This window comes from Vespula pensylvanica, chromosome 14, assembly GCF_014466175.1.
Source record: "Vespula pensylvanica isolate Volc-1 chromosome 14, ASM1446617v1, whole genome shotgun sequence".
Taxonomy (NCBI): domain Eukaryota; kingdom Metazoa; phylum Arthropoda; class Insecta; order Hymenoptera; family Vespidae; genus Vespula; species Vespula pensylvanica.
In genome coordinates this window covers 101,106-126,315 of record NC_057698.1, presented here as the reverse complement: position 1 = coordinate 126,315, position 25,210 = coordinate 101,106, and the positions used below count along the sequence as shown (strand labels likewise).

Here is a 25,210-nt window from a genome sequence, read left to right as displayed (position 1 = left end):
ATGTACATTTTGTTCGTTATCGTTTCCTAACGCGCGTGCGGCGTTCCGTTGGAAATTTCCCCAGCACGTGACAACGACATAACCTCTTTGTACGTTTATTATGTTGCAGTGACATTGGCTTCCAATTAATACAGCGATAACGCGAAAGGTTTGCAGCTGTTAGATAAGGACTCGACGATATTTCTCGTGGGATATGCAAATGTTTCATCCGTTTCACGAGTTATCAGCATCAGATGCATACAGTCGAGTTTCTGAAAAATTTCTTCCGGTGTACTTGAAACACCGGAAAGACTTCGTCTTAAATAGAGAAACATATAAATTGGCCAAAGGACTTTACGTTTCGAAAGAGCTCGGAACGCAGAGATGGACGGAAGTCGAGAATCCTCTCCGTTCCGTAACCTCGCGGAATTGTACAACGGTTTGGAAAATTTGATAACGTGGCCGAGAATGACGCCTTTGAGAGAGTCGACCGAATACGTTTACGAAGGGCACGAGGTACGTTACTCTGGATCGAGATTAAAGAAAGTTGGCAAGGATAAAGCGCCAAGGACGTTGCTTTGTCACGATATGAAAGGCGGTTACCTGGAAGATAGGTAAGGCGACTAAATCTTGAATCCTTTTATATGCTTTTAGTCGTCGCAGGTTTAATACGCTTGTCCCTTTGTGTCCTGTCAGATTCATAAACGGCTCTAATTCGAACGAGGAGTATCTATTTTATCACTGGAGCGTCGTAGATACGTTCGTTTACTTCAGTCACTATTTTGTGACCGTTCCACCTTACGGATGGATCAATGCCGCTCATAGCCACGGAGTAAAAGTGTTGGGTACGGTGATTACGGAGCATGCCGACGGTGGAGTCATTTGGAACCTGATTTTGCAGAGCAGGGAAAGCGTGAAACGTTTTGCAAACGCGCTCGTTCACGTAGCAAAATTTTACAAATTCGAGGGTTGGCTGCTGAACGTTGAAAACGGTATTAAACCCGAAGAGATCGATAATCTCGTCTACTTTGTAAAGTATTTGAGCGATCGTATCCACGAAGAAATTATTGGCTCCGAAGTAATATGGTACGACAGCGTGATCAACACCGGAGAATTGAAGTGGCAGGACGAACTTAACGAGAAAAATAAGTAAGAAAAATCTTAATCGTCTTAATCGTCGACACGCGCCTGCGCGATTTTGACAGCCGTTAAATCAAGTTATTCTTTATCGCAGGGACTTCTTCTTAAGTTGCGACGGAATATTTTTAAACTACAATTGGACGGACTCGCGGTTGATCAACAGTCGTAATCTCGCAAGAGATCTCGAACGAGACATTAAGGACGTTTACGTGGGCCTGGACGTTTGGGGCAGGGGCTGTCCTGGCGGCGGCGGTTTCAATTCTGCTCATGTAAATCGTCCAGCGAAAGGAATTTTTGTTTTTCGTTCGAACGAAACTAGGTAATCAAGGGAAGATGCGTTACGAACGACGTCCCTCTGTATTTTCAGGCACTCGAAAGGATACGGAAACAGGATCTATCGGTTGCCATTTTCGCTCCAGGTTGGACGCACGAATATTTCGGACCCAAAACGTTCGGACAATTGGAGGACATGTTTTGGGCTCAACTCTTTCCTTTCCTATACGTTCATATTCCGATCTACGACAACGAAAGATTCGACACGTCCTTTTGTCGCGGCAGTGGCTCGGCCTACTATCGTCGCGGTATAGTGAGTGAAAACGCGAGTTATTTCTCTCATGTTTCTTAATTCTCTCTCGCCTTAAGAGCAAAAGACTTTATCTGTTTTTTTTTTTTTGCAGACGCAGCACGAGGTATTCGACGAGAAGCCGTTCTATAACTTGTCCATGCAAAAAGTGCAAATCTCCGTGGCCATGCCGCTTTTGAAGATTTTGGGCTTCGCGGAAGAAAAGCCCGTTGACGACGACGAAAGCTCTTCGAAGAAAGAAGCTCTTTACGTCTACGAAACCGAAAAGAGTTACGTTCGAGTCTTGGGCAACGTGGCGAGTTTTCAACCAAAATCTTTACCCACGAACGCGAATTATTTCGAATTTTGCAACGAATATTCGTACGAGGGAGGAGGCTGTCTTAAACTGATAACAAGGAATCCTCGCGAATACCACAGGTAAAATATTTCTCTTCGCGTTGATCTCGGATCTTTCGTGACGTACATTATTTCTACACGATCGACAGATTATTCCTGATATACGTCGAGTTCGACCGAAGCATTCAAGGATCCGTCGTTTACAAAGCAGAAGAAGCTAGCACGGGAACGAGCTCGACGACCGACGAACCTGCTTTGTTATTGGCCAATGACTCGGTCACGAAGTCCATCGTGCCGTACGAGACGTTCGAGTTGAACGCGAGTTGGAGAAAGTGGTGAGTTTCGCGAAGAAAATAATAGGTTACGTTAACGATCCATTAACGATCCTTCGCTACTTTCAGCGTCTATCTGACCGACATGAGGACCGTCAACGAGATCGGAATAAAGTTCTCCAGAGAGAATAGTTGTTACTTGGGGGAGATCGTTTTGGAAGGGAAGCATCGTCGATACGACGGTGAGTTTTAGGATACGACTAGATTACGCGCGGCTTTTCTCGTCCTTGAGAAAAAGCACGCTCGATATTTACTCGACGTTCGACCTAGGACGGACGGTACGTGCCGACGATCTCCAATTTGTACGGGTTCGTTCAACTCTAGAGCTTATTAGCCGCATTACAATGTCGATTCGCTTACACTTGTTTACGGGAATCATAGGTGTGGCGCCTACGCGAAACGAACGGTACTCGCGGCCGTACCCGCCGAACGAACGCGATACGCGCGTACGTGCATATAAATACGCCGCGCGTATGGCTAACTCGAAAGCCTTTCGACGAGCCTTGACCCGCAACGAATTTTACATTCCTCGCCATTCCATCTCGATTCACGACGCTTTCGTCGTCGGAAAGTCATACTCGAAACAAAGTCTTTGCGGGAGTATTCGTTTTATTACTTGGGCAAGCGCAATTAAGCGTTGCGACACGGGGAAGCCTTGCGAAACTCGCTTTGGTACGAGAAGAGGAGTCGGTTAAACGTAGAAATTATATCGCATTTTTCGTTTCTCTTTGGGTAGGCGATCGAACGGGTTGCTCGTTCGCGCTTCGTTCGTCCGTCTTTTAGTTTTAACTAAACGTTCGACGTTCGAGGAAGGAAGAGGAAACGTTCTCAAAGGTTCTCGATCGACGCTCGTAGAGAAACGACGAACGTTAACGATTCGTTGAGATTCTATAGGCGGGCGAGCCGACCCGAATCGCGCCAGTCCCTGTCGCAAGAGAGACAGGGTACCGTCCTCGGTAATCGGGGAGAGTCTTCGAGGCGGCGCGGGGACTCGTTGATATTCCTGCGGTCGTTCGCTCGAGTTTTCGCGCGGCACCGTTCGCATCGTATCGATTGCGCCTATTTCGTCCGCCTATCCGTTTCATCGGATGCGAGAATCGTACGTGGAAACACGCGTCCGCGTATCGTACGATTGCGTCGATCGCAAAGAACTCGTCCTACCTTTTACTTTTCGACGTAGGCCGTCGCACGTATGTGCACATGCATGCACATGTACACGCACGCGTCTCGTCCTTCCAGCGGCAGGAAAATGTAAACGAATCGAATCGAATCGTTTCCCGGTCGAAGCGAATTACGCGAGATCGTTTTGAATGAAACTACTCGTGTAGCGTGACCTATAGGAGATAAGTCGTGGAACGATAAGAGATGCCGTTTCGCGTTTATAGGATGAGATCGGAGCGTTTTCCTGCTTGGCCAAGGCGAGCCGGTTGGGTGTTTTACGGTATAGAGACAAGGACGAAGGTGGTCAAAGCGCCTGCCCATGAAGGTGGAAGAGAGGGGGAGAGAGAGAGAGAGAGAGAGAGAAAAGTCGAGCCAGTGGACGAGGAAGCATTTAGTCGTTCGATCCGTTCCAACGAGAGCCATTACGTTTCTGAATTTCTAAACTCGATCTCGCACCTCTAGACGGTGGAAAAGAATCTTTGCGATCGTTCCGGTCGGACGGGTCGCTCTACGTTCGCGTTCGATTTTGAGAAGAAGCCTCTTTCTCGAAGCGAGCCATCGGCGAATCGGGTTACGAGCGTAACGACGACGACTCCTACCGTCACAGTCACGTTTTACTTTCGCGACGCGATGACGAGATACGGCAGGCCGTCGCTCGTAGGAACGTCGCGCGGTGGAATGCAAACGTACGCAATCCATCGCGGGGAACGAGGTTCGTTGGTCTTGCACCGGTCAGTTCGTTGGCCTACTCTCTTAACCGTTCCGATCGCGGCTTTACGGCTTCCTCCATTGATACTCTCTCTCTCTCTCTCTCTCTCTCTCTCTCTGTCTCGCCCGCTCCGGCGATCCTTTCGAGATTCGCTTCCTTTTTGAGATATTTCTTTTCCTCGATCCTCGATCCCCGATCCCTCGATCTTAGAACACCTGTACGCGACGAATCGATATCGAAAGTAAATCCGACGGTGAAATTCCGTCGGCGGTTAACGTAACTCCTCGACTCTCCGTGACGTTTCTCTTCGCCCTTCTCTGTCGTTCGAGTCGTTTCCGTCACGCGCGTTCGCGATTAGAAACGCCGTCGCGATTGGGAATCGTTCGTATCGTTCGACTCTTCTTTCGTCTTTCGCGGTCGGTGGCTTTTCAAGAGAAAAGAAAGACCGAGAAAACGAGTTTGTTAACTTGGAAAGTTAACGGCATCGTTTGTTAAACGAAAAATTCACTGCTTTCCTTCGAGACCTCGTTGGAGCACCTCGATCGCGCGCGTCGAGCCTACGAACGGTGGGTTAGGCTCGACCGTGGGAAAGAGGAGTTTTAGAAATTCAAGGTCGCTTTCGTCGGGGGTAGCGTCTATCGAATCGAGCATTACGAGGACTCTCGCCTCGTAGTAGAACTTTTTCGCGGTGAACGAGGAGGAGGCTTGGGAAGTTCGTGACGGTGCCACCGTGATACAGTTTTCTGCTCCAATAAAGTCACCTTCCGCCGGCTCGACGGTGACTGGCGCCGGAAAAAAGCCGCGAGGGAACTCGATTTTCCAGTCCGGCGCGAGTTTGCTCGCGTACGTCTAACCGTAGCCGAGATAGCAATGTACCTATCGCTTCGAGGCACGCGGATTTCGATAATTACTTATAAATCCAAGGAAACTCGTCGGCACTCGGGTCTCGCTTTTTTTTACGAGGAAACTAACGATCGAGATTCTGGAACGGCCAAGCGGAACGAGGTATTGCCACGGACTCGGGCGGACGTCCTCTCCGTCTTTTTGTCGTCTTTGTCTCGTCGAAAGTCCGGTTAAAATATCGCACCGGATTTCCGAGAGGCGAACGTAGGAAGCGAAGCGAGACCCGTTAAACGCGCAACGAAGTTCACCGATGCCAGAGGAAACTGTATCGCGCCGCGGATCGAGCATGGATTTCATCTCCGTGGAATGCGCTCGAACCGCGAAGAATCATTTCCTCGGGAGCAACTCCTCGCTCGCCTGGTTCGCGATCGTTTCCCACGTCCGTCGGTTTCTAACGATCGGCACTTTCCTTACCACCGAGCTAACTCCAAGCGGGCTCTCTAGGTCCGCAAAAAAATGGCGAATCACGAAGAAACTTTCGCTCCTGGATGCATGCATCTGGATTCTCTTTGCCTTTCTCGGCCATGAATTTACGACGAAAATTCGTTTCGCTTTGGTTCGTTCGCCCTTCCCGAGCCAGCAAAGAATTCGGAAAAATCGAGGGAAATCGTCGAGTATCCTTCGCTTCTCCTGGAATCGTTTTCGATAAATGACGTCGTTTGAATTCTCCTGGATAATTTAAAGTGCGCGCAAACTCGGGACGAAGGATTCGCGAGCGTCAGGATGTTTGACCTCTCTCTCTCTCTCTCTCTCTCTCTCTCTCTCTCTCTCTCTCTCCTCCACCCGTCGTCCTCTTTCTCTCTCCGTTGCACTTGCGCATTTCTCTCGCGTAAGTCGGGTTTAGAAAGGCGGAGAAACCTCTGGAAGATCGGAGTTTGCGCGCAAAGCTTCATCTCGCTCGCCGAGTATCGACGTTTACCGTCGGTTGAACGGTAGCGACGCTTTCGCCCTCCTCGCTCGCCATTTTCGCTGGAAACGAAAAGATCTCGATTCCTCCGGTCGTTCGACTTTATCGTTGAAGCCGTCGAGAAAGAAATCTCCCGCGGATCTTCCTCCCTGGCCGGTCATCGGTGGCCGGTTCGAAGGAATCCGTAGATTCTCCAGCCACCTGTGTTTATCGTCAGCTATGCGCGCACGTACGCACGAAGAAGCAACGGCAGCGGTAGCGAAAGAGGAACAAGAAGAGAAAAAGTTCGAATTCGCCGCGGCCGGCTGCGGTTCGCGAGTCGGCAAACGGGAGATATGCTCTCCGACTTTGCTCTCGCGAGCGAGCGCAAGGCGACGCGAGCGTTATGGCTTTTTATCGCGAGAAGAAAACTTATTAGACGTGCGCGGGCTAATTGCGAGGAGGAAAGGCATCGCGCTCGAGCGAGCCCGACCGCGCTCGGCTCTCTGTAACCTGTTACGCGCGAGAGGCCGCCTAACGTTTTCCACGGGACGAACGAGCGCGCTATCGGATTTAATCCGAAATTTCATCAGCGGATACGCCGATACGTTCGAGGATACGTGGAAGAAAGAGAGCCAAGGATCGATTCCTCGAAGGGACTTTTGGGAATCGTTCTTTCTTGGCCATCTTCCCGGACTTAGACCCTTGCTGCACCGTCGCTGTGCGACGTTGGGTAGGATCGAGTGGGCGACGGGGGAGGAGCAGATTCCGAATCAAAAACGTCGTAGGAGAATTCGCGTTACAATGGCAAGCGTGGGCAAGGATAACCGCGTGGCTCGCGAATATAAAATCTCGCCGTGGCAGGTTGAAAAGGAGGGAAAGGTGAACGAAGACGGCGTCGTACGGTGTACGGTGAGCGGGAAAGCGGGATGGAAAGAGGAAGGGAAAAGAGAGAGAGAGAGGGAAAGGGAGAGAGACGTTTGGTACAACACTCGCGATTCCCCTGTTGCCTCTAAACGTTCCACAGTCACAGTACGGACGTGAGATCGATCGGTCGGCTTTGACGTTCGACTCCTGCGGACTATTCTGTCCCCTCCCACCGGTCATCGATCTTCCTAGCCGATCGTTCGAGCGCGCGTGTTCCCCGGGTGTTCCCTTAAAAGTGTCCTTGATATCGCGCGACGTTAGACGAGACGACTCGAGCGACTTCGATCGATCTCGATTTTTGAAATTCCTCGACCTCGAACCAACGACGGATAGCTAGACGGTCCTGCCGCCGCCGCCGCCGCCGCCGCCGCCGCCGCCGCTCCTCCTCCTCGAAAACGGTCCGTCGTCAGCGCGCGTTTCGAGTGAGATTCCAAGTCGCTCGACCTTTTCCCGAAGGTTCGGAGAAATTTTCTCTTCTACGAAGAGTAGAGTCACAATTCGTGGTTCGTAAAGGAGGATCGACACACTTCTTTCTTGCTTAATTTACAGATCGTTGCGAGTCGGCGGACTGTGCCAACCGGATCAGCGACTACACCGTGTCTATCGACCTTTCCCGAGCAAGCCAGCAACGCAACGAGTAATACGACATCATCGATATAAGAATAAGATCGGGAGGAGAAAAACGGGCGACCGATAGAATCGAATTGCGAATCCCCGTCATCGCCGATTTCTCGGGTCGATGAATGAATATGTAAACGAGAAGGTATAAGATAGTCGAAGGATCGTTATAAGGTCGAGCTGGGAGAGGATGAAGGAGAGGACGAACGACGCGACGATGGCCTTGGACTCGACCGTCAGGAGTCAGGACTCGAACGATTCGAACGAAACCAAGGACTCTAGCAACGTCGGCTCGAAGCCGGAAAGTTGTATGGAGTCGAAACACTCGAAAGAGATACTGATATCGGAGAAACGTCAGAAGCAACAGAGGCAACATCACAGGCAGGAACAACGCGACGAGAAGGAGGGAACGACGAAATTGGGAAACGCCGAGGCCAGGGACGATTCCAACCTTCTCATGTTCACGTCCTGCGGACAATTGTTGCTCGGTAAGTTCGTCGAAGACGAGACCGATGGCTCATCGAGGAGGTACGTCTGCGAAGGTAGTCTTTTCATTTTTATTTTCTCCACGATGATTCTCTTTACGATCGTTGCAAGCGGCACGATCTCTCGGTTAATTCGATCGACGCACTGATTACCGTCTTGATGATAGAAAAGAAAATATCCATTCGCGTAACACGCACGAGTTTCTACGCGATGCTGCCGATCTTAAATAGACTAGAAAAAAGAAAAATTCTTTAGAAAGAGCCGACGCGTGTGTAGGTTCTTGCTGCGCGCACGCGCATACAGAAAATGGCGTAAAAGTGAAAACATTTCACTTAGAAAGTTATAATCGGTACGCGTTAAGCCCGCATTAGGATCCGTAAGATCCGTAAACCGTGAAACATCGATAAGTACCACGGCGATTCGTCAAAAAAACGATAACGTCTTTGGTACATTTTCGTTCGTCGAAAGAAAGGATTCGACGACCCGCGCATTCCTTCAGGTGTCGTCTTGGTCGTCTTCGGTGTTCTGGTATTGATCCATGGCGCTTCCTTGGGAGGATCGGGTGCAGGACTATGGGCAGGAGCAGGCGCATTGGTAGCCGGTGCCCTCGGCGTGGTAGCAGCTTTGGCGAGTTCGTCCGGGAGGACGAACTCTGGATTTTCGACGGCTCATTTGGCTTCCAGCTTGGTGGCTCTGGCGCTGTCAAACATGGCCGCCATCACAGCCCTTACGGCGGTCGTAAGAGACTCTCAAAGGACTCCGGAAGTTACCCTCTTGACCCTTCCGGTAAGGATCGCCGTTTCTTTCGAAAAGCTTTCTTTGGTATCTCCTTCCGTCGAGTCGCTCGAGCATCGATTAACGTTAAGCCGAACCCTTATCGATGACCTCCTTTTCCCCTCTTCCATCTTTCGTCCCGATTAACGCGGTAACTCGCGAGTTACTTCGACTACCGTCGGCTTACTCGCAAAGGAGACGATCGTCGGAGAAAGTTATCAATGCCAAGGCTAAAATGCGGTCATGAAGCACCATTATGGAATTTCAGAGATAGTCTCGCTGCTCCGATCACAAAATGGCTGTGCTCGAGACAAAATGGCAGAGAGACTCCGCGTGGTTACTTCGGTTGCTCTCGGCGATATCGACGGAAGGATCTGTCGATTCGTAAAAGATGTCTTTCTGATCTCCTTCTTTTTTTTTTTCTCTTCTTATCCCAGGGCGAAGAGAACAACGTGTTGGAGATAGAAGGTGGTTGGGCCGCTCTGTTAGCCAGCATCGGCTTGCTGATCGGCAGCGTCGCGGAACTCCTTATCTCGGGCTACACGTGCGTGATCCTAACGCCGAAACTCTGTAGCTGTCTGAGGTCGACGAGTCAGGCGGACGAGAACGATTGCGTGGACGGTCGATTGAAGACCCGTAATATGGTGCAACAGTGGGTCGTCGCACAAAATCACGTGCCCAAGAATCAACCGATCTACGTCGTTCAGCCGGTGATGCCGGTACATCCCTTGATTCGGGTAAGTCTCCTCCTCCTCGAGAGTTCGAAGCATCGGAAACGGTCGTCGAGTTGCTTTTAGTAAAGGGTTCGGGTCTAGGTCAGCGAAACGAGTAAAACTAGAAAGTTCGGACGATGCCGTGCGAGGGAAACTCTGGTCCCGTCGCAAGAGCCTCCGGCTATTTCGGCACCTACATTTCGTTCCTCGTCCTCTCCGGCGATTCTTTCGCGCGGTCTTTTCCCAACGAGAACGAATGTCCCGAATCGTCTCTAAGCCCCGACCCTTATTCATCCTTTGCTATTTTTCTCGTCGCAGTCACCGTACGGAGTACCTGCCGCACCAGGAAAGTATCCAGGAGGATTCATCCCCGCAACGCCGATCGCTATACCGCCCGCACCTTACGGTCCAGTCTCCGTAATTTCACACGTACCCTATGCCCAACGGCCGTCATCGCAAATGGTTAGCGTTACTAAATTCGTTTAAGTGCATGCGTATGCGCGTATCAAGGCCATACGCCTCGAATCGACGCACGTTTATACGACCTATCTGTCGTTTGTCCCATAGATTCGGCTGAAGCACAAGCGTCACGGTCAACCGGAACAAGAGGGCACCGTCGAAAGGAAACGACCGTCGGAGGGGAAAAGCGAGTCCAAGAGAATATCCTCGATCAGCGAGGACCAAGTTGACTTGGCTCAGACCTACACCGGCTTGGACAAAAAAATTTCCGAAGAATTTATCTCCATCGCAATGGATCCAGATAGAAAGTCCAAAGCTTCGAGTCATCATGGCAGCGAAGTCGGCGTCGCGAAGAACGCGCGAAACCTTACCGACTCGGCGCTACTCGTTTAAATCTCTTTCGTAACAGCGAGGCGCGTTCGACGATCGCGCGTCCGTTGAAAAGACGAGGGAAAGACCGGCCGAGAAGAGTTCCGATAGGAGGACGCGCAACCCAGACGCCTCTTGACAGCGTTCCTCGTTGAGTTTGTGTCCTGGAATTTTTTTTTACCAAAAATCGTATCTTTTCGACGTATAGTCGTCGATCGACGTAGAAGGCGATTCTGCTTCGGAGACTGCACGCTTTCGGAGAATCAAATTTTCCTTGAATTTCCTACGAATCGATACGTTCGACGAGTCGTTTGTAATTTTCGGCCTCTCACGACCCAAACGGTCGATGAACGTGGGAATCGAACGAAGGAACTCGAAGAAACCAACGACGCGCTCCAATTCGATTCCGTCGGTTGCTCCATTCTATCTTTTAGTTGTACAGATATTCCTTCCTTTTTTAAGATGGGCGTGCAGTTTCCTGCAGCTCTCTCGTGTATATACACGTTTGTGTCGACAGTGACGACGATGACGACGACGATGATGATGATGATAATAATAATAATAACAACAACAATAACAACGATAATAATGATAATAATAACGACAACGACGACGACGACGACGACGACGATAATAATAATAACGATTAACGACGACTGTACCGAATATGGCAATGAGAGTAACCACGATGGTGGGTATTAATGCAATAACGTTGATGAAATATATTATCTACGACGAGCAAGAACGCGCGCATACGCGGGAAGCATGCGCGCACTTTTATATTTTTGAGTCAACGTCGTCGACGTTGTACGTTGGTAAATGTAATAAAATATATGGAGAAAGTTTATAAAAAGATCTTTGCCGAAAACGATGGTATCTCGTTAGAAACGCTCGCCTCGAAGAGTCGCATCCTCGGAATTGGCGCATCTCTGATAATCGATGTAAAGGTCGTCGATGATGGACAAGTTTCGTTTGTAAATTCTCCGCTGCTCGTTCAATTCTTTGTCGAGATGTTTCTTCTCCCTTTGCAAGATCCGCGGTACCTGCAATTCCTGCGCCTTTCTTTCCTTGGCCAAGCACCGAAATTTTTCCAAATAAATTCTAAGCTTGGCGTTCTCTTCCTGCAAACGCGACAGCTCTTTCTTGAGCCACTGTCCTCGTATGAAAACTTGGTGAACGAGTTTATCCGTCGTGTCGGGCTGCTCCTTCCTTTCTTGACGCTTCTAAACGACGTTAAAGCGAACGCTCAATGTCGCGGTTACCAATCGAGTCTAACGCCGAAGGATTACCGTGACGATCAATTTCGAAAGTTTTTCCCTGTCTTTGCCATCGGTCAACCAGTCGAAGTCGGGAGAAATCTCGTAGAGGCGTTTCTTGATTCTCGTTATTCTACGAGCCATCGTTTCGGACAAGGTTCGAAATTTTTCCTTTATGTCGTTTTGCGAGTGAATCATCACGTCCGCTTCGTCCTGTATCTGTGGAGATACGTGCGTGTACACGTCGGACCGCGTCCGTTAGCAACGATAGAAAGCAATAAACTATACCCGTCGATCGATGGAATCTTCCACGATCTCTCGAAAATACTGCAAGTTCTTTTCGAAAGTTTCTCGAAGAGCCGCACCGCCGTCCTTCACGTGGTGCATCGCGTTGAAGACGAATTCCGCCGTGTTCCCTATGTCGCCGCAACGTACCCGCTGGATAACGTCCCGTATGCCGGTAACGTCGTTCTGTACGGATCAAAGATGTCACCCCTTTGGCGCTAGCAGCCTCGCAGAGTTCTTACGCATTCCTCGTTCGTTTACCACGGGTTCGAGTTGCCTCGCGAGACTTTTTCTCGTAGATGGCACTCTCTGCGTCGGGTCGAGAGCGCGGGAGGGAGAAGCCGGGGAGATCGTTCGAATTCGTCGTAAGCGGACCGTCGGATCGTAGAAGGAAGGGATGTGGACACGTTAAAGGCAGATTAAACGGCATTAGATTCGATTCGATCGAAACGTACCAAAGTCGACGAGGGGGCGGTCCGACATTTTTCGGAATGACACTGGAATTCGGACGTTTCCCCCAGGCAATCTTCCCCAAGCTCCATCGTTTCGACCGGGATCCTTCCCTCTTTCTCTCCTACCTCCTTCGAGCGTATCGAGGACAGCTTTTCGATCCGCGATCGTTCGACGTCAACGCGCTACTCATTGTCTCTCTCTCTCTCTCCGAGGAAAGGAAAAAGCGCGGACGTGGATCTTCCTTCGAGAGATTCGCGCGCGCCTAGCCTTCCTCGAGTCGTCTCCTTTATCTTTTTTTCGATATCGAGTACGATCTCTCGAAACGCTCGACGTTTATTTTCATCGATGTCGGCGGAATCGGTTCTCTTTTTTTTTCCCTTCCGACATTTTCTCCGGCGAACGAGCAACGGCGGCGGCGGCGGCGGCGGCGGCGGCGCGTCTCTGGTCGCCGATCGGACTCGAGGAACTATCCGAAGGGATCGATCGAGACGGCTCGAGATGCAAGGATATAGGAGAACGTGCGCCGATTTGGACGATGAATCAGCCGTCGTTACGTCGCCGTCGAGGCACGACGTTGCGATAAAATATATCCCCGTGTAATGGCTGCTCGATATAATGGGATATAATGGGGCCGTACAGCGCGGTAGACGCAAGGCGAGGCGTTATTTATGTATGGGAAACGCTTGGTCTACGGATATCGCGGGATCACGAGCCAAGGTGACCCTTTCGCAACGAGAATCGACTCGCTTCCTCGATAACGCGATCGCTGCTATTAACGGTCTTTTCGCCGAGCGAGCTTCTACGGAACCCGTTTCGATCTCGCGCGAAGGATCCGCTAGACGATTTCGCTCTCCAACGAATTCCCATCCGGCGATGAGTCCGATCGAAGCTTCGAACAGCGAGCAACTTTCAACGGCGAATTTGTCGACGAATCGATCGGTTCCGCGGAGCGACCCTCCTCTTGGTTTTCTCCTTCGATGTTCCGTGGACGATCGCGCCTCGCGGCAAGGACCGGTGGTCGCGTGGTCGCTCGGCGGCAAGCACCTGTCTCGCGGACTGAACGTCCCGATCTGCTCCGGGAGAGCGGCTGGCAGAAGGCTGTCAGCTGCGTGCGTCGGCAACGGCAGCTGACAACGAGCAGGCATCGTCGTTCCCCCGAGTTTTCCAACGCATTTTCGAATCCCGATCTTAACGCAATCTCAGCCTCTCTCTCTCTCTCTCTCTCTCTCTCTCTCTCTCTCTCTCTCTCTCTCTTTATTTTACGATGTCCGATCGCCTCGAAGAGATTCGGGTGTCGGTATATGTGCCTTCGATCACTTAAAGCTACTAATATAACCAATGCTAGTGATACAATTACGGCTAGTGATACTACTAGAGTTAGTAAAACGAGTAGGGTTGCTAATGCAACCACGACTAGTAATGCAACTAAAACTAATGGAAGAAATAGGCCTAATAACCGAACTAAATCTACGAAGATAAATAAAGTTAATAACAGAACTAGGGTTACTAATGAAATGAAGAATAATAACAAAATTAAAGCTACCGATGAAACTAAACCTGATAACAAAACTAAAGTTATTAATGCAATTAAAGCTAATAATAAAGCTAAAGTTATTAATGCAATTAAAGCTAATAATAAAATTGAGACTACTAATTCAGCTAAGCCTAATAATAAAATTGAGGATATTAATGCAACTAAAGCTAATAATAAAACTGAGGCCAATATTAAAACTGAGCCTAATAATAAAATTAAAGCTAATAGTAAAACTATGCCTAACAAGAACATCATATATTCTGAACAACCCGACCCTAATATGCCAAGTACTTATATGAGTGCAGCTAGAATAAGTGATAGTATGCCTAGCAATTTTAAGGGTCGTAACAAAGTTGAAGTTAAGGATGTTCTTGTAGTAGGACAAGATATAGCTGAAGTTGGTGGTCATATTCATCGGATAGCTTTAACTAACAATGGTATGAGAATAAAAGAAAGGACAACTAATGCTACACTTACTGATAAATTAGATAATAAAAATAACATTGACCCATCAGCGAAAACCAAAAACCAATTAAAAAATACCACCAACAATACAAACACCGATATTACAAAATATTATTCACAAACGAAAAACACAAACACCAATAATAATGTTCCGCGAACATACGACACGAAACGTTACAACAACTCTTCTACTGATGAAGGTGGAAGTTACTATAGCTATCTATTAGTAATTTTCGTCCTCATTTTGGGGCGATTATGGGGTTTTTAATTACATTATAACGATTTCTTATATTATATATAAAAAATATTACAACTTCCACTTTCAACAGTAATTGTTATATATTATGGTTATAGATTATAAAAATATAAAATAAAATCTATTTTGAGATGTTTATTTACAAAATTTATTGTATGATTCGTTCATTCATCCATCCATCCATCCATTCATTCATTCATTCATTCATTTATTTATTTATTTATTTATTTTTGTTAATTCAATATAAAAATAGGAGTAAATTAGATACTTCAATTTAGATACTTCCAATTCATTTTTACGCGTAAAGAGTTACATATTGAAACAATTTATCATCAAATTAACATATAGCAATAGTGCTTGCTATTTTTATATATTTTTGTTGTTGTTGTTATCTATCCATAAAAAGATTTATTCATCAAAAGAGATTAGAAAATTTGAATGTAATTCTTTTGAATGTCTGATATCATCATCTTAAAAATTAATACATTATCACAGTAATTTTTAGTAATAGAATTTTGTCATTTTAATGTTTCTCTTTCCTTTTTTTTTTTTGTAGATCAATTGAAAAAAATTTTCAAATTAGGATAAATCGAATTCAGGAAAATTTATTTCTACGTTATTAATCATTTTTTTTCTTTCACTTATATTTCATAATTAAAACATGACAACTGATCTGATATTTGGTTACACTGATGCTGGGGTTATTAAAAAACCTAGTAAAGGATTTATTAATTAGAGGAGATCGATAGTACGAATACTATTTTTAAATGTTTCCCTCCCTTTCTACCACCTCTCTCTCCCCTATCCCCTCACCCCCATCCCCATACCATCCCACTCTCCCCTCTCTTTTTCTCTCTTTGGTTTTTTAGTAAATAGTAAAAAATTTCCGAACTCGCACATCTAACGTACGAATTTGTTCTATTTTCTAATCTATTAATAGATAAAATATAAATGAAACGATACAAAATATTTCGTGATCTGTACGCTGTGTTAAATATATAACATTTTTTTGGAAACTAATTTTTAAACGGACAAGAAAAATAAAGAAAAAAGAGAGAAAAGAAGACTAATTAAAACTATTAACCAACCATTTCAAGGCGATTAAACTTTAGAGAGAAAAAGATTGGATGAGCAACATTTAAAAATATATCCATCTTTGCTATTTATATGGTTCGTAATAATAACTAAATACTTTTAATACCGAAGCTCGTCTTGCTCGATGTTTTCTTTAGGTCTTTTGATTTGAAGCAGTTTACGACTAAAAGAGGCGGGTACGGTAACTATCCTGAAACATTCATGAAAGTGTAAACATAACGGGCAGTTTTTGTAGAGAGATACAGATCAGTTGTGGAAGACTTTCATTTAACTTTTAAATAGAAACGAAAATTTTACGATAACAATTTTAATGTGCAATCTTTAAAAGAATTTTTTTCCTATACAGTAATAGTATAATATTTAAATCATAATGTGTGTAAATCTTTTTTGTTTATTGTAGATGACATTTTCCATATTTCATTTTTTTTAACGAAAATTCAATATGTTAACTCTTTACAATTTTTTTATAAATATCTCTTTTTCCTTTTTTCCGTTTCATTAAAATTATATATATACATTTCTTTTTACGAGGCGCGGACCCTCCTCGAGGCGAGATCGTCCGTTTTTAGGCGAGAGATCTCGAAACGATACGGTACGAGAAATTTATAGCGGCGACGATCGATACGATAGTTCACCAACGATTGATTCGAGATCCTCCGATCCGTCTTATTCGCTTCGACGTCTTACAGCAACCAAACTCGCCTACGCGTTGGCGCTGGTAACAGAGATTTAAAAAAAAAGGGGGATACAAGGGGCTAGAAAGGCAGACACGTGACCGAGCGCGTGTTACAGCTGCACGTTCGTAGTTTGTAGCGGTTTCACCGTAACGGCCGCGGCCGCACCGTAGCAGCTTCAGTCCACGTTGAACCGTCGTTGGCGTACGTCGGCCACTCGGGAGTGGTCAGGACCGTGTACCGCTCTCTCTCTCTCCCTCTCTCTCTCTCTCGAGTCCTTCCGTCGAAACGACGACGAGTATACGGTCGTTAACGAGGAAGGATCCCTCGATCGTCTTGCCGAGAGCGATTCACCCGTGCCCTCTCGACGCTCTTGCGATGATATTTTGAGGATCGCCGAAGAGAAGAGCGATATCCGAGGAAGAAATTAGCGGGAGGATGCTATCAACGAGGGAATCGACGATCGCCTTGCTCGTCGTCTTCGCACTGATCCTATCCATCGACGTAAGTTCCAAAATATTTCCCGACCTATCGTTTCAGATTTCGTCTCTCGAATTTAACGTCGCACGAAGAGCGAAACGTACTTTGCATACGGACTATCCGACGAGCGGACGGACGGACGGACGAACGAACGGACACAGGATGCAAGTTGCGTAAGGCGGAAACGATGATTCTTGACAATTACAACGCGATCGTTAATTTTCGCGTTAACCGACTCGCGCTATGAGACTTTTCGCTTCTTTTTCAGGCAAATTGCCTCCCGACGATAGGCTAGGGCGAACGAAAGGAGAAAAAAAAAGGAAAGAAACAAGAAAATAGAGCGATAAAGAGAGAGAAGAAAAAAAGAAATTCAAGCGATCTCATAGGAACGCTTCCTTTGGAGTCGCGAAGAGGCGAGATCGTTCGTTGGATAAGAGAGTGGTTCACATGAAACGCGCATCCCCGTGACGACAATAGGGTCGGAGCGCGAAGCCGAGAAGGGAGAGAGAAAGAGAGAGAGAAGGGTTGCGCGTCTTGAGGTCGAGCGAGAAAGATCAGGGCTGGTCAAAAGTCCGTGCGATTTGTACTAACGAAGCCTGCGACTCGTGGGAGCCGATTCTAGAAGTTGTAGCCGCTATATCCTGCTTCTCCTCGTGCCTCTTTGCATGTACTTTTCCATTCGTACGCGAACGAGATAACTGGCCCCGGATTCGTTAAACTTTGACTTTCTGCTCGACTTCGAGTTTAAGCCTTCCCCAACCATTCCTTTCGTTCGGTCTCCGTGAAACGTAATAGCGTCGTCGACGTAAATATCATCGTCGTTACCGTGACACGCGACAAAAACGCGAAAGATGCTTTTAGTCGCAAAATTTTAATAATCGCAACGATTCTTATTTCAAATCCTTTGAAAGACCTCAAATTCGTTTAATTTTTTGCACTCCGTTTCTTGTTTCTTTTCATTTTTTCAAACGCGGTATCCTCTAACGACATACTACAACTTTTCCGGGTTAAGCTTGCCCCAGTTTAACCATTCACGTCGGAACAGTTTGAAAAATTAATTAAAAAGGAACTGCATCGAGGTGTTTGTTAAACGCCGCGAACGAGCGCCTCGTTTCGTTCGACGATAGAAATTTCTAAAGATTTCTTTTTTTTTTTGTTTTGGAGAAAATCAACATAAATTCTTTTTTCGGACGAGTACCGGCGCTTTTCATTACTCTCGTCTTACAAAGTCGAGAGCGCGAGAGTCGGAGTTTAATCGAGTACTAACCTACGTCGCCCGTCGTCGTTATTATCGTCATTTGTCGTCGTATCTCTTTACCTTTGCACAGGTTTTACGTAGGAAGATCGGTTAGGTCTGTTCGACGCGACGAGCCACAAATTTTTTTTCTTTGCTTAAAGAGTAGCACACACCGGTTACTCCGCTCTTTGGAATTACTTTACCTCCCTAACGCGCGGCTCTTACAAAATCAAAGCCGAAATGCAAATGTTCTCTCGGGCTCTCGTTGCGAACGCTTGAAAAGCTTTTTCCTCGGTCTGACCTATATCGCGCCAGTCAAAGCTACGAAATTTCTTTCCTTTCCCTCTTCCTTCTCTCTCTCTCTCTCTCTCTCTCTCTCTCTCTCTCTCTCTCTCTCTCTCTCTCTCTCTCTCTTTCCCTCGCTCTCCGCTCCCGGCGAGTTACAAGTCACAGCTCGTCGAGATAAAGAGAAGCGCGCCTCTCGGCGCTCGGACGCGATTGCCAAGTATATTTCAGCGTTTCGGACGCTTGTCGGACGCTCGTCGAAGCGATCGCTTCGAAAGTTGTTGCGAATATGCGTGTAGAGACAGCAAATCGAAAGCGATCGCGATTTCGTCGTTTCACGCGCGAGCGTACGTGTATTCGTTCGTCGTCCCTCGAAAAAACTCTGCGACTTCTGTCTCGGATTCGTTCGAACGATGATCGAGCGAGATGGATCGAAAAGTTGATCTTTGCCCGCGTAAAAGGAACAAAGAACGGAGAAGAAGAAAAGAGGATCTTAGCCCTTAGCTGGATCGATTTGCTGTGATTTATGATTTTTTATAGCAGACGAATTTCCCGCCCACTTCCTTTTTAAGCCGAGGGCTAAAACTCGGTATAGTAGGTATACGAGCGTGTACTCGTCGGGTACGTGGCGGTCGGGCTCGTTCGAGAAACAATGGGCCTGTACGAGTTTCGTAGATAATTATCGAAGCAGCTGCTACGGTATTCGTTCGACCCTCGAGCAAGCGAACCATTTCGACTTTGACTCGCCGATAGCGCGTCCCCGCATAGCTCCATCGTTATTAAATCGTAGACGCGAGCCGTGCGATCGATTTGGAGAATCGGCAAAGATCGAGGATATCGGGACGATTTGCTTCAGGAACCGCGTAAAAATTCCTCCTTTCTCACGCATTCGTCTCGACGGGTCTTTCGCTTCCGCGCGTCTCGCACGGTCGCTTTCGTCGAGAGGGATGCATCCCTTTTACTTGCACGCGCCGGTGCATAAAGCGACGCGGGAGGGGAAAGGAACTTTTCGCTTCTCGATGGCCCAACGTTCGCTCGTCGTTTCTTCTTTTACGGCCTGGGCAAGGAAACAACAGAAAAGGGGAAAAAAAATAAAACACGCGCAGGAAGGTACAGGACGGCAGTCGCGACAATTACAGCTTCCGGTTTGTCCGCCGTGCCGGAAGTTTCTATTCATACTCGTCACTGCGAGCGCCGCGTTACTTCCGTTATCGTCGATACGGATTTGCAATCACGCTCGACTCGAGCCCTACCCTCTTTCTCTTCTTTCTCTTTCTCTTTCTTCTCTCTCTCTCTCTCTCTCTTTCTCTCGCGCGCAAGGACAGACCCTCGAGTACCGTCGACGTATCGAGAGATTTATCGGTGGAAAGGAAGAAAAAACGAAACTGTATAAAGAGACGTTGTAACGTCCGTTTCGACGAGTACAGGAACGAAAATCTATTCCTCCTTTGACTTTTAAATCGGATCGACGGAACGCTATAAAATCGCGCTTTTATCCTTTACATCCGATCGCACTCCGAATAACAATTGAAAGCTCTCTTTCCGAGCTTCGACGTTCGAAAAACGAAATACGTATGCGCGATCGATCGGTGCTCGTGCATCATTCTCTCTTCGTCGAAATAATTATTCGATAAGGAAAAACACCGTCCTTCAATATCGATCGATCCGACCTGACAAATTTTCCGTTCAATTTCGCTCGCGAATCGACAGGGTGGATCCTTACGCGCGTCGTAGCTCTCCTCTTCTCTCCTTCCTCCTCTTTCCCCGTAGAACTCGAATTCCGAACGAGGAGCAGTCGGTGTTCGGTAAGACGATTCGTTCGACACGGTAGTGACCGTCGGCGCGTGCCAGAAACCGGCTGCCAACAGCTGCTACTAGCGAGCACATGCGCGCGTACGAGACCGTAGGGTCTACGTGAAATTACGTATTCAAGAATTGCGAAGAAACAAGAAAGGTAAAGAAATTTTATGTACGCTTGACAAGCCGTCATTAATATTTCCCTCCATGGTGGAACCGACGTTTTTCGTTTTATTACTCCCCCCCCCCCAAAAAAAAAAGAAAAAAGGAACGAAAGGTAACGAGATTATACGACAGGAGGTAGCAGGTGCGTTTAAATACCGAGAAACAAGACGGATTCGATGTACCTAGTCGTTTTTACGAAAAATGACCGCGTACGCGAGAGGGAGGCCGCTCTCGCGTTCTCGTCTTTAGGTATTTTCACATTTTCGTTGTATTTACGGAAACGAAGAGAAAGAAAGGCGCGCAAGGTGTTCGCCTCGAGTCAGGTGCTCTTTATACCCGTACACCTGTTCTCCAACGGTCGAATTTGAATACTAAATTTAGTCGGGGAAGGCTATCTCGAGGAAGATCTCGCTTCAACGTCTACAACGAATTACGATTGATATCCTTCCGGAATATATTCTTCCATTTCTTTTTCACTACTTTTTCCTTTTATCCCCGCACGAGAAGGTCGCGTTTGTCAAGGTTTACGATGAAAAGCGTCGAAACTTTGTCGTCGAATTTTTCGTCGTACGACGACTCTACTCGATCGTTTTTCGTCGCGTACTTTCTCTCTCTCTCTCGGTGCGTCGTCGTTTCGCAAAGCATGCTGCTTCGACGGGGCGTCACGCGATACGAGTCGAATCGAAAGATCGTAGAATTCGTTGACGTCGAAAACATCGATAGACGTATGCTCGACGAAGACGATATCCGCGTATTAACCGTCTGTTGTCCCCTTCGATTCCAGGTGACCGATGGAAGACCTCGCATAAGGCATCACAAAGGGGGTACCCATTGCAGCAGATGCGGTCCAGGTTGGGGCGTAACGAGTCGATGCGTTCGTGGTCGCGACACCGAGTGCGCCAAGTGTCTACCTGGCACTTATAGTCCGCATCACAGCACACAGCCATGTTGGATTTGTTCGAGATGTGGTCCGGGTCTTTACGAAGCTCATCCCTGTACTTCCAAGACCGACACGGTCTGCGATTCCTGCCATCGAGCCGCTCCCGATAATCCGGATTATCTTAGGAAATGCAAAACTCGTGGAAACTTCTTTTTAGCGCCCGAAGATGCCGAGGACACTGCCGAGGAAAGTGTCTTGATAAATCAATCCGATCGAGTATTTCATTTCGAGGAGAGACAGGAGATTCTCGAGAAGGACGTTGAAGCTGCTGGTTTCCTCGATGAACCTAACGACCAAAATGATTTCGTCGATTACGAGTCGTCCAAAACCATGCAAAGGCTTTGAATCGTTTAACGAAAAATAAAGGAAGGAAAACGAAGGGACGAAACGATCGACGAGTTCGATTCGTTCTCGTATACTAGTCAATTGGTTGGTCGGTGCGGCCTGCTGCCTGCCTGCCTGCCTGCGTGCGTCGTGTATATGAGATTAACTAAAAAAAAACACATCGATGTTTTTCCACGAAGGCCATTAACAAGGCACGCTTTGTATACAGCTCTTTTATTTTATTTAAGTACGTACAACAGTTGCGGTCGGTCGTATAAGAAAATTATACTACCAAATTGAGATGCGTATGCACCATACTTTCATCTTGTCTCGCCTCATTTCTTTATATATTTCGTCTCGTCTTCTTTCTTTAATTAGGACGCTTGATCGGTGTTTAACCTCGCGTAGAAAGAACGTGCTGCGTGTATGCCATCCGCTTAAATACTGTGTGTACGTATATGTATATACATACATATAAACACACGGCACACCGAACGTCCAACTTGTGTACAGCTACGATGTTTATGATTTTAATGTATAACGCGCTCGCGCGTGTGCGTGTGTGTTTATACGAGCGCGCGTGCCTACGTTTTCATACGCGAAGCTCGCGAACTTTCTTTTCAATTATCTTTCCCTTCAAGCTTTTGGTTTCAAGCGGACGAATAGAGCTAAAAACGAATCCGTTTTTTCTCGAGTTGGATTTCATTGCGTTGCACGGCAAGATATTACATCCTTCTCATTAAAAAAAAAATGTAATTAAACATCCTTCTATAAATTATCCACAGAGCATCGCTTTGTCGCTTATGATCGAATATAAATTAAAGGCGCGTCGTTCGTGCTGGCACCATTTTTTATTTTTTTTCCTTTGTGAACAAATTAAAGACGATGATTCCAACGAGCGCGAAAGAGTTCTTCGATCGAGCAATTACGAAGTGATTACGATATCGTCGATGGGATCTACGTGTATATGTACATACTAACATATATATATATATCGTTATTATTACGACGTAATATATATCGAAAATACACGAGTGTCATAGAAGAAGAAAAGATGGACACGATCGAAGCGAAACGCTTCTTATTGCTCGTTCATGGGCATAGTTATTTCCCTTGTCGCAAATATCAAGCATCGCCATTGATGCGAGAAAAAAGAGCAGATGCACTAGATCGTAGTTTCTATTCCTATTTCATCGTTTCTTTTTTTTTTTCTTTTTTTTCTCGTTCATTTTTCTATCGTACATACGTACGCGAGATATTACTGCGTGCAGCGTCGCTCGAACATACTCTCGAGCGTTTCTTTCTTATTCGTTTGCTCGGTGATAAGAAGGGGAAGTAGCATACTTTCTTCCAAGAGATCGCACGAATACGCGAGTGTCCTCGTTGACAGAAAACGCATGGTGTTACGATCGCTAAGGTACTTCACATCGACTATGTCTATTATCTAATATGTGTTATCATCGTTATTTCATTTTTCGCTTAAAACATATTTCAATTTTAATCCTTTATACTACATACTTTGTATATTATAAATAGAGACCTTTCTCGATCCGCGTGTGTGTGTGTATATATATATATATATATATATATATATATATACATATACATAATTATTAAGTAAACGTTTTTAAACAATCGTGACACGCTAGGAACGACATAGGAGACGACGCACGTACTATAATAAAAAGGAAAAGAAACGATAGATGGACGTTATCACCGACTACTCAAACGCGTCCGAAACGCGCGGATCTAATCGGATAAAGCTACGTAGAAAAATTCGTTGTTCCTATTTACAAAGACTCTGCACTTAAAAGAGAATAAAAATGGAAAAGGAAACGAAACAAGTCGATCGCGCGACGCGCGAAACAAATCGTACGTACGTGCTTGCTTGGTACGATTGTTTAATAATAAATGTTTTTTTTTGGCTTGCACGGAAGCGCTCGTAAACGTTAAACATTCATTCGCTGCGTAGCCAAAAATCATTGGTGCTTTGCAAGAGCATGACGGGTATTTTAGTACCCGTAGCTTTTACTTTATACACGACGAGTCTGTAAATGTAAATGTAAACGTACGATATTCTAATAATAATAGTAAGAGTAACAACAACAACAACAATAATAATAATAATAATAATAATGCGACGGACGTAAGATTCTAATCACGTCGTCGTCTTGCTTTCGTCTCTTTGCTAATTCATTCTTCGAAACACGAACGCGAGTTACCATTCATCTTGATTTTTAATATCGAGTCCTCGTAAATATAGTATATATATATGTATATATAGGATTTTTAATGAAATATATTTTCGTTAATATTTTTCTTTTTTTCTTGTTAGCCTTCATAGTTTGGCGTACACCGCATTGGTCTGCCTAGTACAATAGAGTTTTTTCGTACTCTGCATCGTGGACCCATTTACGCTTTCGGAGTATTTGGCACGGCACGTTGATAATGCTCTCTCGATGGATAGATAGATAGATAGACGGATAGATCGAACGAATCGATCGATCAAACGATTCGAGAACGTCCGTCTCCATATTTTTCCTTTTCTTCGTTTCACTCGTGTCTGCGCATACTCTCTAACGCATTACGTATAGCATACGAGCTGGAGCAAATTATAAAAATGATGCAAAAAGAAGAAAAGTGTCGAAAAATGATCGAAATAAACGTTTCTTCATTTTTTTCATTTCTTTTTTATACGATATATCATCGCCATCGTTATTATCATTATTATCGTTATCGTTATCATTAACGTCATATATCGTTCAGTAATATAAATCAATGGCGTCTTAGAAACAATATGTGTGCATATATATATATATAAAACTAAAAAATATAAAATAATCGAATATTACAATAAGCGTCTCGCGCTCGATATTCTTGTTCTTAGGGGAGATCCTCCGCTAGCAGTGCTTCAAAGAGGAATAGAAGATGGATTGGACTTCTAATGCTAAAGAAACCCTAAAGTCGTCTCCTCTTTTCGTCTTTTTTTTTTATTCCTTTTCATCGCACGAAGATTCGATTTGAAAATCTTTGTCGTAGCGATGAAAAAAGAAAGCACTGATTTTTCCACGTGCTCGTATTCACGTATCACGTGAATTAGAAAAAAAAAAAGAACGAGATATTTCTCTCGTATTTATATGGGGAGGGAATCTATATATCTATATATATTATTGTATATACCCGCGAGCGCGAAATTTTCTTACGTACACGCACACGCACACGCACACACGCGCGCGGACAAACATGCATTCGACGAACAAAACATTTTACATATACGATTACTTCGATATATCGAATGAACGAGTCTACACTTTCAATTTCTGCATAATAAATGTATAGAAATGTTTCTTTTTTTTCACTTTCTTTTCTTCGTTTTCCTTTCGTTTTCGCGTTTTTGTCAATTATCTTCGATATTAAATAATCCATGACTGGCGATTGATCGTTCAGACTATTCTTTTCTCTGGTGCAGTACTTACTCCGTTCGAAAAAGAAAAAGAAGAATGAAAATGATAAAAGGAAGAAGTAGAAACGCTCGAAATTAGTAATGAGATTCTGCATGGATATATTTTACACATATATAACACATTGA

The 25,210-nt window shown here is 45.8% G+C and overlaps 4 protein-coding genes across 5 annotated transcripts; all 4 read left to right on the top strand.

The window, feature by feature from the left end:
• The first annotated feature begins 145 nt into the window (after nucleotides 1-145).
• LOC122634109 (cytosolic endo-beta-N-acetylglucosaminidase) lies at nucleotides 146-7,636 on the top strand. Of its 2 annotated transcripts, none has more exons than XM_043822700.1 (8): nucleotides 146-593; nucleotides 676-1,128; nucleotides 1,214-1,388; nucleotides 1,487-1,705; nucleotides 1,797-2,119; nucleotides 2,188-2,373; nucleotides 2,440-2,552; nucleotides 7,506-7,636. In XM_043822700.1, exons 1-8 carry the CDS (start codon nucleotides 364-366, stop codon nucleotides 7,595-7,597), a joined length of 1,791 nt encoding a protein of 596 aa, XP_043678635.1. In that variant the 5' UTR covers nucleotides 146-363; the 3' UTR covers nucleotides 7,598-7,636. The 2 variants fall into 2 exon arrangements, with proteins under 2 accessions (XP_043678635.1, XP_043678636.1); XM_043822701.1 differs by having other exon boundaries at nucleotides 2,440-2,548; nucleotides 7,505-7,621.
• Nucleotides 7,637-7,723: 87 nt separating this feature from the next.
• Nucleotides 7,724-10,938, top strand: LOC122634110. Its single transcript, XM_043822702.1, has 5 exons — nucleotides 7,724-8,062; nucleotides 8,560-8,846; nucleotides 9,272-9,571; nucleotides 9,866-10,009; nucleotides 10,115-10,938. The coding sequence occupies exons 1-5, from the start codon at nucleotides 7,765-7,767 to the stop codon at nucleotides 10,397-10,399; spliced, it is 1,314 nt and encodes a 437-aa protein (XP_043678637.1). The 5' UTR covers nucleotides 7,724-7,764; the 3' UTR covers nucleotides 10,400-10,938.
• A 2,732-nt stretch (nucleotides 10,939-13,670) lies between these two features.
• LOC122634200 (homeobox protein 4-like) lies at nucleotides 13,671-14,636 on the top strand. The gene has a single exon (XM_043822904.1). The coding sequence runs from the start codon at nucleotides 13,671-13,673 to the stop codon at nucleotides 14,634-14,636; it is 966 nt and encodes a 321-aa protein (XP_043678839.1).
• Nucleotides 14,637-16,472: 1,836 nt separating this feature from the next.
• On the top strand, nucleotides 16,473-22,584 carry LOC122634156 (tumor necrosis factor receptor superfamily member 4-like). The gene is made up of 2 exons (XM_043822807.1): nucleotides 16,473-16,897; nucleotides 21,142-22,584. The coding sequence occupies exons 1-2, from the start codon at nucleotides 16,832-16,834 to the stop codon at nucleotides 21,640-21,642; spliced, it is 567 nt and encodes a 188-aa protein (XP_043678742.1). The 5' UTR covers nucleotides 16,473-16,831; the 3' UTR covers nucleotides 21,643-22,584.
• Nucleotides 22,585-25,210: the final 2,626 nt, after the last annotated feature.

Bases quoted from the DNA above. Each gene is read 5' to 3' on its own strand.
- LOC122634156 (XM_043822807.1), top strand. From the start codon at position 16,832: ATGCTATCAACGAGGGAATCGACGATCGCCTTGCTCGTCGTCTTCGCA. The intron at 16,898-21,141 runs GTAAGTTCCAAA...CTTCGATTCCAG, and splicing joins CACTGATCCTATCCATCGAC to GTGACCGATGGAAGACCTCG.
- LOC122634200 (XM_043822904.1), top strand. From the start codon at position 13,671: ATGTGCCTTCGATCACTTAAAGCTACTAATATAACCAATGCTAGTGAT.
- LOC122634109 (XM_043822700.1), top strand. From the start codon at position 364: ATGGACGGAAGTCGAGAATCCTCTCCGTTCCGTAACCTCGCGGAATTG. The intron at 1,389-1,486 runs GTAAATCGTCCA...CTGTATTTTCAG, and splicing joins GCGGTTTCAATTCTGCTCAT to GCACTCGAAAGGATACGGAA. The intron at 2,553-7,505 runs GTGAGTTTTAGG...CTTAATTTACAG, and splicing joins GAAGCATCGTCGATACGACG to ATCGTTGCGAGTCGGCGGAC.
- LOC122634110 (XM_043822702.1), top strand. From the start codon at position 7,765: ATGAAGGAGAGGACGAACGACGCGACGATGGCCTTGGACTCGACCGTC. The intron at 8,847-9,271 runs GTAAGGATCGCC...TTCTTATCCCAG, and splicing joins TTACCCTCTTGACCCTTCCG to GGCGAAGAGAACAACGTGTT. The intron at 9,572-9,865 runs GTAAGTCTCCTC...TTCTCGTCGCAG, and splicing joins CGGTACATCCCTTGATTCGG to TCACCGTACGGAGTACCTGC.